This window comes from Triplophysa dalaica, chromosome 24, assembly GCF_015846415.1.
Source record: "Triplophysa dalaica isolate WHDGS20190420 chromosome 24, ASM1584641v1, whole genome shotgun sequence".
NCBI lineage: Eukaryota > Metazoa > Chordata > Actinopteri > Cypriniformes > Nemacheilidae > Triplophysa > Triplophysa dalaica.
In genome coordinates, this window is record NC_079565.1 from 8,828,180 (window position 1) to 8,840,366 (window position 12,187).

At 36.6% G+C, this 12,187-nt stretch overlaps 1 protein-coding gene across 1 annotated transcript; it reads left to right on the top strand.

Annotated features, from left to right (window-relative positions):
• The first annotated feature begins 801 nt into the window (after window positions 1-801).
• On the top strand, window positions 802-12,181 carry washc4 (WASH complex subunit 4). Its single transcript, XM_056739434.1, has 33 exons — window positions 802-961; window positions 1,491-1,630; window positions 1,729-1,782; window positions 1,899-1,964; window positions 2,063-2,108; window positions 2,587-2,654; window positions 3,285-3,367; window positions 3,458-3,500; window positions 3,582-3,685; window positions 3,809-3,929; window positions 4,469-4,592; window positions 4,764-4,891; window positions 4,976-5,136; window positions 5,635-5,761; window positions 5,844-5,969; window positions 6,055-6,162; window positions 6,279-6,425; window positions 6,548-6,627; window positions 6,994-7,099; window positions 7,817-7,933; window positions 8,016-8,184; window positions 8,596-8,750; window positions 8,830-8,904; window positions 8,991-9,095; window positions 9,171-9,305; window positions 9,397-9,505; window positions 9,761-9,827; window positions 10,013-10,099; window positions 10,201-10,348; window positions 10,570-10,666; window positions 10,763-10,950; window positions 11,106-11,202; window positions 11,302-12,181. The coding sequence occupies exons 1-33, from the start codon at window positions 901-903 to the stop codon at window positions 11,370-11,372; spliced, it is 3,513 nt and encodes a 1,170-aa protein (XP_056595412.1). The 5' UTR covers window positions 802-900; the 3' UTR covers window positions 11,373-12,181.
• Window positions 12,182-12,187: the final 6 nt, after the last annotated feature.

Below are 12,187 nucleotides of genomic sequence, written 5' to 3' on the forward strand. Positions count from 1 at the left end.
TGATTAAGTTTAACTTTTAAACACAGTAAGGTCAGATATTGGAATTACTTTTATAGTACAGTGCCGTGAAATTAGCTTGGTGTATAGCAAAGTACAAAAATACCATGAATGTCTTAAATTGCACGGCAACATTTTTAGCTCAAATCATTAGGATTTTAAATAAAAGTTATTATATAAAAACTTTATTTTTGTGAGTGAATTCCCTGCCACAGTTCCTCTTATTAACAACTTCAAAGTCAATTTTCTCAATATTTAGATTTTTGGGCACCCTCCGATTCCTGAGTTTTAAACGGTTGTATCTCCGCCAGATATTGTTATATCTATGTTGTATATATATAACATCTCATGCATCAATAGAAAGCTTGTTTATTCAACTTTCAGATGATGTAAAATCTCAATTTCGAAAAATTTACCCATTTTGTCGTCCAGGGTTTCATATGTACTCTTAATGAAACTATTTATAGAGCTATGAGTATATAAAGAATATAAAACACACGAGAATATTAAAATCAGAAAAGAAAACGTTTGGATAAATACGTATTATAATAAGCATTGGACTTCAGGTTTGACTTTTTTATTTCATATACATATTTTTATCTTTCACCTATAGTCTTCTTAAGTCTTAAATATATTCGTAAATGCATTTGTATTTTTTTAGATTTGATTCAGATTTTAGTTTAATATATTTTCCTAATATGATAGGCTATTTATTATCACGCGTGATTTATTATAAAATCAGTCCGAACTCAGACAGGAAGTTCGCGTTGCTGTGCGAGTCATGTGATCCTCAGCACAGCCCCTCCCCTCTCTGTGCTGTTTGTGACTGTGCGCCAATGAAATCTATACACAGTGAGCTAATGGCAGCTTTCTTGTAGCGTTATCGGTGTTGTTTATTTCACAATGGCAGTGGATTCACTATCTCCTGACTGGGAGTTCGATCGCTTTGATGATGGATCGCAAAGTAAGTAACGCGTCCGATCTGGCTGATGCTGGGATTGTCATTCACGTGAAAGCTTTGCTGTGGCTAGCTGTGTAGTGTGATGTTAGCTAGATGTCAGATGACCAGGGAAAGTGAGCAAGTTCAAGCCCTCTGATCAGATTTCTCTTTAGACTCAATTAATTAGAATAAAATGTCTGTACTTCATTTAAACGTGTTCACACAATGCATAGGATGACTGAATTATTAATAGAAATTAATTTGGTGCATTAGTAAGTTATGTATGTACTGTTCATCTGTAGAAATCAGAATCTAATGTAATTATGTTTGGCATGAGTGTTTTAATGTATTTATATAGTATTTTTTCATAAAAATATATCTTGATATTTCAGACTCATTTGCAGTACATTTGTAGACCCCTGGTTGGGCTCTATACTATTATTATACTAAACATATTGTGTTCTTGTGTGAGAAAATGAAGTATTATTCCCTTACATAAGGAAGGAAATCAATCTCACTAGTTTTGCGTTGCATTTGGTTCCTTCCTGTGCAGAAATCCACACCGAAGTGCAGCTTAAAAGCTATGAGAAGTTTCTTGAAGAGTATGCTGCTCAGCTCCAGGGGATCGAGGAAGCGTTAGATGACTCTATCGGAGATGTGTGGGACTTTACTCTCGATCCTATTGCTTTGAAGGTATTTATAGACTTATACCAGCATTTCCCACTTGTTGATTTTCATTCACCCTCCATTGGGCTGTGAAATGTAATATAACTTCTCGCTTTTTTGTACAGCTCATCCCGTATGAACAGTCCTCGCTGTTGGAGCTCATCAAAACTGAAAATAAGGTATTGAAATACCTGGCAAAATAATGATCAAACACTTTTAGCTATTTTGTCAGCCTTGTGTTTTTATTACTTCAATATATCGCAGTCGTGACCCATTAATACATGTTTTCCATCAGGTGCTCAACAAAGTTATTACAGTTTATGCAGCTCTGTGCTGTGAGGTCAAAAAGCTGAAGTATGAGGTAAAATGGAGAATAAACGGAGATGGATTGAATTATTATAATAAGTTAATGAAGGACATCATGAGGTGTTTATTGTCAATTGTTGTTTTTACTTTCAGGCTGAAACAAAGTTCTATAACGGCTTGTTGTACTACGGCGAAGGAGGTAACAATTGCTGTTTAAAGATTTTTCAATTATACATAAAACTAATTCTGTTCACAACACATTTTATTTTTGTAATGTGATGTGTTTCTCAGTTAAACAAAATAATACGAAAGTTGTGGGAAATAAAGAAAGAAACGTGGTCTCTACAGACAAATTTAACTTCTGGTAAACCTCGCAAAGAATCAATAACTGTTGAGCAGATGTAATTAAATACAATTAATATTCACTCAAATATAAATATAAGTTAATATTAATAATAATAATAAATATAAAAGTGATTGTTGTATTATAATCAAACAAAGACCAAAAGTTAACTTCGGGCCAGCGCAAAGTTTTTTTTAATTTCGAACATGCAGCGATGAATTAAAACATGAATGGAAATGTCAAATGTATGCTAACAAGTCAATTTTGGTTTTAAAGACTTTAAGCTTATTGAACTTTTTCAACTGTATCTTTTAATTTATTTATTTTTTTGCAGTGTCCGACACAAGTGTGGTGGAAGGAGAGTCTCAAATACAGATGGGCCGCTTCATTTCCTTTTTACAGGTTTGATATTTAACTGTTTAATAAAGTTTTATTATTGCCTTTAACAAATGATACATTACATCAAATTTTTTTGAAATTGTGATTTACACAACATCTGAAAACTGAGTAGCTTTCCATGATTTATGGTTTATTTGGATAGGACAATATTTGTCTGAGATACAACTATTAAAAAATCGGGAATCTGAGGATGCAAAAGTTGTCCATCAGAGGCTCTGTAGCAGGCCATTGCTAAAACATTCTCTGTTGGCTTACAACTATAATGACGTTGTGGAGAGTAGATGAACCCGAAAGCAGAAATTCTAAGCTTTACAAAGACACCAAACTTACGTGGGTAATCCCCAAGGAGCGGGCATTAGGGAGTGAAGTTTGTAGTCGTGTTCTAGCCATATTTGTTTGTGATTTTGCTGTATCCACATACAAAAATAAAGTTTTTATATATATTTTAATGGAAATATTTACAAAATCTTAATGGGACATGATCTTTATCTTAATATCTTAATCATTTTTAGCATAAAAGAGAAAATTGTATCCTTACAATGTATTGTTGGCTATTGTTAAATGTACCTGTGCTTCTTATGACTGGTTTTCTGGTCCAGGGTCACAAATGTTTTTTTGTTTTAACACTCACAGGAGCTGTCTTGTTTCGTCTCTCGTTGCTTTGAGGTGGTGGTCAATATGGTTCAGCAGCTGGCTGCTTTATACAACAGCAACAAGTGAGACGCTAACAATATTAACTGTGTTATTACAGAGTTTAATGTTGTGTTGATGCAAATGTGCTTTCTATATTAATCTTTCACTTATAGGACTGCAACAAAAATCATTGAGTCCACAGGTGTACACTTTCAGGTAACCTTTCTTTCTTCATATGATCTCTTGCTGTTCCCTGTTTATCGTATTAAATTATTGTATTATCATGTCTTTCATCAGACAGTGTACGAGCATCTAGGTGAACTTCTGGCTGTCCTCATCACGCTGGATGAGATCATGGAGAACCACACCACGCTCAAGGAACACTGGAAGATGTACAAAAGGTAGCCAGAGATACCATCTTGTTTCTTTTGATTGAGTTTGATGTTTTACGACTCATTAAACACATTTGAAGAGACCAAATGAAGAACATCAGGAAAGTTCAACCCTGTCCTCTTTTTCTACAGGTTACTCAAATCTGTCCATCATAACCCAGCAAAGTTTGCCATTCCAGAGGAGAAGCTGAAGCCCTTTGAGAAGCTTATACTGAAGCTGGAGGGACAGCTGCTGGACAGCATGATCTTTCAGGTCAAAACTGTTTCTAGACCCTTGTATTCAGCTAGCGAAAGCATGAGATACGTGAAAATTTGACCTTATTTATGTGAGGTATAATGCACAGCCAGACTTCAGTTTAGATCCTTGATTCTGATTGGACGAAAATACTTGATATAATAGTAATGATGTATTAATATGGTTGATCTTATTATGCATGAATATAGAATAATTTCCAAAATATAATAAATTGCTTAATTTGCATGTATATGTAAGCGAGCAACTCGCAACATCACCACTAGATACCGCTAAATTTCATACACTGGACCTTTAAAATATGGTTTCAAAACGTTGTAGACCGATGGAATTTCTGTTTATATTGCTTGTTTTCTTATTTATTAACACTTACAATACCAATATTCTGTACAGGGACATGCAGTCTTATGTTAATTTATGAATTGCACAATCCTAAATTTGCTTATCTGTATTAGAAAGACAGAGATATATAAATCTATAGAAGTTAAATGCAATGAAAGTGTCTATACATATATTGTCCTTCTGCTTTGTCCATGTAGGCTTGTGTGGAGCAGAGGTTTGATAATGCAGGAGAGGGAGTATCCGTCTCTAAAAACAGTGCCTTTGCTGAGGAGTTTTTCTACAATATTAGAACCATATTTGTCAATGTGGAGTCTAAGCTCGGTTAGTACTGTCAAAAAACTATAACATTTCATTTAGTCATTTAGCATCTAATGGCCAGACAAATAAGGAACATTTTCCACACAACTGCGCAATATTATGAAAAATAAAGTTGTTTGCTTGTGGCTTTAGACATCGAGAATCGGACCCATAATCATGATATGTTTTTTGCAGGAGAACCCTCTGAGATCGATCAGAGGGATAAGTACGCTGGCGTCTGTTGTCTCTTCGTGTTGCACTTTCATATCTTCAGGACCGTTGATAAGAAGATCTACAAATCCCTGTTGGATGTGTGTAAAAAGGTGAGAATGCTCACCTAGTATGCTACATGTATAAACGTCCTCCTTTAGTCATTATGAAATCTCACAGTTTTTTGTGCCCACCAGGTCCCCGCAGTGACATTAACAGCAAACATCGTCTGGTTTCCCGACACGTTTTTAATAAACAAAGTCCCCGCAGGAGCCAAACTGATGGATAAGAAAAGCATCCAAAGCATCCGCAGCAACAGAGACACGTTCTTACAGCAAAAAGCACAGATGCTAATTAAGTAAGCTCTTATATCTGTTAAAGGTGCAATGTGTATTTTTGAAAGCTATATTGGCAGAAATGCAATATAATATACATAGCTATGTCTTAGGTGTATAAAGACCTCACATAATGAATCGCTATGTTTTTATTACCTTAGAATGAGCTATATCTATCTACATACACTGCGGGTCCCTCTGCATGCAATTCACCATGTTTCTACAGTAGCCCTAAACGGACAATTTTCCCTACAAAGCGTGTTTCGTAAATACGTTATGCCCATCAGCAAAGTAGTGAAAACGTTAAGACATTTTTTGTCAGCCACCGAAGTTCTTTCAAAAGGGAGGATGAGCGGTGGGGGAACCATTAGTTGCAATTCGCAACCTAACCGCTAGATGTCGCTAACTTTCATACACTGGACCATAAAAATATGGTTTCAAAATATTGTGGACAAATGAAATTCATATTTATGTTGCTTGTTTTCTAATCATTTTATAAACACTTATAATACTGTATACAGGGACATGCAGTCTTACTACATATTCGTGACTTCTTGGATGATGAAGATGGAGTCCATATTGTCCAAAGAACCCAAACCAGACAAACTCTCTGAAGATTTGAGCAACAGATGTAATACGTTTGTACAGGTAGAGATGAAACTTCAAAATGTTTGAAAGGTCATTTCTTATCAGTAAAACTGTATGTATGTATTAACGTTTTGTTCTGTAGGGAATACTGTACGCTTACAGCATCAGCACCATCATCAAGACCACCATGAACATGTACATGTCCATGCAGCGCCCCATGACCAAGACCTCTGTGAAAGCCCTGTGTCGAATGATGGAGCTGTTAAAAGTGGGTAGATGAGTATCGTCATTATATTTCAATTCAATTTGTGTGGGAAATACAATATAGTAAGAGATCACATGATAATGCGCAGGCTGTTGAGCACACTTTCCACCGGCGGTCATTGGTAGTCGCAGACTCTGTGTCTCACATCACACAACAGCTACAGACTCAAGCTCTGGCCTCCATCTCCACTGCTAAGGTATTGAGGGACCACCTCCACCCATACACCAGATCTAGAGGCCATACCAGCGTCTTAGTTTATTTGTGATATTATAAGTGATGCTTTCCTCGTGCTCTTGTCCTCACTGTCTTCAGAAAAGAGTGATCTCGGATAAGAAGTACAGTGAGCAGAGACTGGATGTTCTGTCTGCTCTGGTTCTGGCTGAAAACACTCTGAATGGCCCGAGTACTAAAGAGAGGAGGCTAGTAGTGTCTCTGGCTCTTAGCGTTGGCACTCAGATGGTGAGTGATGATGCGGATCTGTGTGCTTTTAAATGTAAACACAAGAAAAAATGGCACATCAAGACATTTGTTGCTTTAGGTGTTTGGTTGTGGTTGTATACATTCTGCTCATTTTTGCACAGAAAACATTTAAGGATGAGGAGCTTCTTCCTCTACAGCTTGTGATGAAGAAACTGGATTTAATCAGTGAACTTAGAGAAAGGTGAGATCTGAGTTTTGCCTTAAAGTGATAGTTAACTCAAAAATAAAATTATACTATATATTCACCCTCATGTCATTTAAAACGTCTATGACTTACACAAAAAAGACATTTTGGATGTTGGTTACCAAACAACACTGGTCCCTTTTGACTTCCACTGTAAGAACACAAAACAACTGAGACATTTCTCCAAATATCGTCTTATGTGTTTCACTGAAGAACGAGTCGGATACAGGTTTTGAATGACATGATGGTTAATAAATGATGACAGAATTTCTGGGTGAGCTGTCCCTATAAGTCTTTGCCAATAGTAGTTTTCTGTATACTCTGTGTGTTGCAAGTGCATTATGGGATATCCTCTCTCTTCAGAGTGAAAGTCCAATGTGACTGCAGTTTCCTCTACTGGCATCGCACAGTGTTCCCTATCTATCTGGATGATGTGTATGAAAATGCTGTGGATGCGGCCAGAATACACGTAAAACAACACACAACATTTATACAAACTTGACATTTTTGTAGAATATAGAAAATCGGTTTGACCCGTATAGGACAATTTATTTTGAAACTTTGGATAGATTTATTGTTATAATAGTAAAAGTTGATTCGTTGTAGTCTACGTATGGTATAATGACAATTTGTGGAAAGCAACATCGTGTATCAGACAACTTCTGTGTCTGTCATATAAATTCATTGTAAAGGATCCCTCATAAAATAAAATTCAAAATAATAGTTCACACAAAATAAAAAATTCTGTCATCGTTTGCACACCCTCAAGTTGTTCAAAATCTGTATAAATGTATTTGTTCTGATGAACACCGAGAAAGATATTTGGAAGAATGCTTGCAACCAAACAATTGTTGGACCCCATTGACTACCATTGTAGGAAGACTTAATCAATTACTTTGTTCTGTTGAACACAAAAGGAAGACAATTTGAAGGATGTAGGAAGGCATACAGTTAAATACCATTGTCATTTTTCCTCCTATAGTAGTCAATGGTGGCCAAGAACAGTTTGGTTACAAGCATTCTTCCAAATATCTTTCTCTGTGTTCATCAGAACAACTAAATGTATTCAGTTTTGAAACAACTCGAGGGCGAGTAAATGATGACAGAATTTGTATTTTCGTTTGAACAGTTTTAAGCTTTTTGCAATATAAACATTGAAAAAAATGCATTTAACTGTTTTCTTCAGTACATGTTCAGTGCGCTCAGAGACTGTGTTCCCACCATGTTGTACGCCAAACACATGGAGTCATGTGATCAGCTGCTGGCGTGTTATGACACTGAGATCATGGAAATCCTCAATCAGGTAAACAGGCCTGTCTCTTTCTCTCAGTACGTATGTTTGATGCTCTCAACAGATTTTATATCTATTGTTGCCCATTCATTAGCACCTGCTGGACAAGCTGTGTAAGGAGATCGAGAAAGACCTGCGTCTGTCTGTGCACACGCACCTCAAACTGGATGACCGAAACCCTTTCAAAGTGGGCATGAAGGACCTGGCTCACTTCTTCTCTCTCAAACCCGTTCGCTTCTTTAACCGGTTTATTGACATTAAAGGTATGGATGCTAAATTGTACCCGATAAGAATGTTATCACTTGACTTCATGGGAAAGTTCACCCCAAAATTAAAATTCGGTCCTCGTGTCTTTCACTGTATACTATTCTTTCATCTGTAGAACACAAAATAAGATATTTTGAGAAATGTCTCAATGGTTTTGTGTTCATACAAGGAAAGTCAACGGAGGACAGTGCTTACTAACATTCTTCAAAATATTTTCTTTTGTGTTCTGTAGAAGAAAGAAAGTCATACATGTTTGTGGTGATGTGAATTTCCTTGTTGGGTGAACTATCCCTGAAATTTGAATTCAAAATCTATTCGTGTGTTATTAAATTAAACTTGGTTGTAAAAGCTGTTTAATATTTTTATTTAAGCGAATTTCTCAGATTTTATGATTTTGTTCTTTGCAGCCTACGTGACTCACTATCTAGACAAGACATTCTACAACCTGACGACTGTGGCTCTTCATGACTGGGCCACATACAGCGAGATGAGGAATCTCGCCACCCAGCGCTATGGTTTGTTCATGACCGAAGCCCATCTACCCAGCCAAACTCTAGAACAGGTTTGTACTACAATATCTAGTCCAAAAATACTGCTATTTGTAATGCTGTTACATTGTTGTTTATAATGGGATTTTCTAGGGACTTGATGTTCTTGAGATCATGAGGAACATTCACGTCTTTGTCTCCCGCTACCTCTACAACCTTAACAACCAGGCAAGCCATTTAATATTTAACCCATTGATCAACAATGTTTTATGTGTTTTAATGAGTTTGTAAAAATAATTGTAATTGTTTTGTAGATTTTCATAGAGAAGACCAGCAACAACAAGCACTTGAACACCATTAACATCCGTCACATTGCCAACTCTATTCGCACACATGGGACTGGCATCATGAACACAACGGTATGTACGGATGTCATCCAGATTGATTTGATGATGAAGATGTCTTCATTCATCAAGATGCATTTGTCTCTGCAGGTTAACTTTACGTATCAGTTCCTCCGCAAGAAATTCTACATTTTCAGTCAGTTCATGTACGACGAGCACATCAAATCCAGACTCATCAAAGACATCCGCTTCTTTAGGGAAACCAAAGATCAGACAGACCAGAAGGTACCTTGGTCTTCATCTGCGAGTCTTTGATTTAGAAAAGGATGGATTTTTATGAGGTAATGAGCATTTAGTATATTTCTTCTGTTTGTAGTATCCTTTCGATCGAGCAGAGAAGTTTAACCGTGGAATTAGGAAGTTGGGTCTAACACCGGATGGGCAGAGCTACCTGGACCAGTATAGACAGCTGATCAGTCAGATCGGTAATGTTTTTGAATTTTAATTGAGAAAATATAGTTGATAGTTAAAAAAAAACTCCAACAAGATATTTATTTGTTTGCCTGCAGTATCTAAACATATTTTACATCCAATAAATTTGATCCTTTCGAAACTTTAAATGATTAAATATACATTTTCCCAATAGTTAAAAATGTCAAAATGAATTGTCGTTTTTTTCTTGAAAATTAAATTGTTGCTTAAATTGTTGTCTTAAATAATTGCTTTTTCCTATTGTCCAGGTAATGCGATGGGCTACGTAAGGATGATTCGTTCTGGAGGTCTGCACTGCTGCAGTAGTGCTATCAGGTTAATCACTTAAACTGATATAAACGTCTATTAGCGTCATATAAACTTAAAATGTTCCTACAATGTTTCTCTGAATTACACGCATGTAGAACTAACCAATTTATATTTTGAATATTTCGATATTTACTTTTAAATGATTATTGTTATGAGGGCTACAGAGATATTTTATAATTACATTGTTCCAGGTTTGTTCCTGATCTTGAAGATATTGTGAACTTTGAAGAACTTGTGAAAGAGGAGGGTCTCTCAGAAGAGACACAGAAAGCTGCCAGGTACCTCTGAGTGGCCATGTAATATCATTGTTACCAACATCATCACAAGCTTCTCCACTTTATTATTGTGAGGCTAAAGTTCCCCACATTCTTTTTTTCAGCCAGCTTGACTGTGTGCTTAGCGACTTAACCAGCAATTCTGCCGAAGGAACCGAGTACTTTAAGATGCTGGTGGGGGTTTTCGCTCCAGAGTTTCGCAGCGCCAAGAACATGCACTTGAGGAACTTCTACATGATCGTTCCTCCTCTGGTTAGTCTACAAATGTTGAATGTGTCTTCTACCTTGATAACAATCTGTAGCTCCAAAGCATTGTGTTTCCATCTTAAAGGTCATTGTTTTGACTGCCAGGGACCTCACATACGGATAATGATGCATATCTTGTAATTCACTAAGTCGATTTGGATAAAAGCGGCTGCCAATTGCATAAATGCAATTTCGGTTCTCAGATGTATCTTATGTTTCTCACCCAGACAGTAAATTTTGTGGAACACTCCATCAGCTGCAAAGAAAAACTCAATAAGAAGAATAAGGAAGGAGCCACCTTCACAGACGACGGTTTTGCCATGGGTGGGTGTTAGATGTTTTGACCTATCCCTTGTGGATGTGTTCCCTTGACTATGGGATGTGTTCCCTTGACTATGTTAATTTTCCATTTTATTCCAGGTGTTGCCTACATCCTGAAGCTTTTAGACCAGTATCAGGAGTTTGACTCGCTGCACTGGTTCCAGGCTGTCAGGGAAAAGTACAAGAAAGAGATGGTGAAGGAGCAGAACGTTCAGTCCACAAGCCACGATGAGAAGCTCATGCAGACAATGAACCTGACGCAGAAGAGACTCGATGTCTATCTTCAGGTCATTAGAAAACCACATTTAAAAATTAAAGTGCATTGTGGGTGTAAAAGAATGTGAAGAAATAGAGAGAATTTAGCATTTTTCACAATTCAAAATGTATGACACCTAGTATCAGACAGTTTAGGAATATAACATCTTGCATTTTCTCTTGGTAGGAGTTTGAGCTGCTGTATTTCTCTCTGAGCAGCGCTCGGATCTTCTTCAGGGCTGATAAAACAGCGGCAGAGGAGACTCTGGAGAAGAAGGACAGAGGTTGGTTGGTTGATCGCTGGTTTGACGGTGGATCACCTTCTGGTTCTTCTATGATCCTTTCTCATGAGTGTAAAGTGTTTTTTTGTTTTTGTTTCTCAGAGGACGTGACTAAAAGCGGTGCCGGTTCTTCTACCGTCGAGGGTTCTCCTGGTGACCCAAGTGCCAAGTGAGGAGTGTTTGATACCAGAACGTTCAAAACAGAATTCTTTGTTGAAGATAATGCATTCAGTCATCTCTCTAGAAAACATAGACGTTGTGCAAATTATTCTTCTGTTGGAGTGCACTACTCAAACATTGTATAGTATCTTTTTTAAATGCACTTAATTGACTGGAACAGACTGGTTTATTTTGAGACCTCCATTGTTTTGGCGTAACCTGTTCAGCAGCTGTCTAGTCCATAACCATTTTTGATTGGTAGATGAAGCACTATGATTGTGTGTCGTTGTAGTTTTTTCTTAAAGCAGACACAATATTTTTATAATACTGCATTCTGGGATACAGAAATCTAAGAAATTCTATGATTGAAGGATCGGAAATACTTAACAATAATGTTGTACTTGTTAACATTAGTAAAGGCTTTAGCTAACATTAAACAATGCAATTTTAGCATTTATTTATCTTTAAGGTTTGTTAATGTAAAAACAGTTATTGATGTTAGTTGACGGTGCATTAACTAATGTTAACAGATACAACTTTTGATTTAAAAATGTATTAGCAAATGCTGAAACTAACTAAGATTAATAAATGCTGTAGATGTGTTCTTCATTGTTTGTTCATGTTAACAAATACAACCTCATTGTAAAAGTTACCAAAGGGTCCGATGATGAAGTTTATATCATATGTAACTTCTGTAAACTAGAATGTGTTAGTAGTCGGATTACTAATATACGATTTTAGTCCATTTTAACAAGCATTGCCAGCATTTATTTCAATTGATGTGAAAACATTAAAATGTAGCAGTTTTGTGTACCCAACACAATGTGTC

Excerpts from the sequence above, each read along its gene's own strand:
- washc4 (XM_056739434.1), top strand. The coding sequence starts at position 901 with ATGGCAGTGGATTCACTATCTCCTGACTGGGAGTTCGATCGCTTTGAT. Across the intron at positions 1,783-1,898 it reads TCATCAAAACTGAAAATAAG|GTGCTCAACAAAGTTATTAC; the intron begins GTATTGAAATAC and ends GTTTTCCATCAG. Across the intron at positions 3,368-3,457 it reads GCTTTATACAACAGCAACAA|GACTGCAACAAAAATCATTG; the intron begins GTGAGACGCTAA and ends TTTCACTTATAG.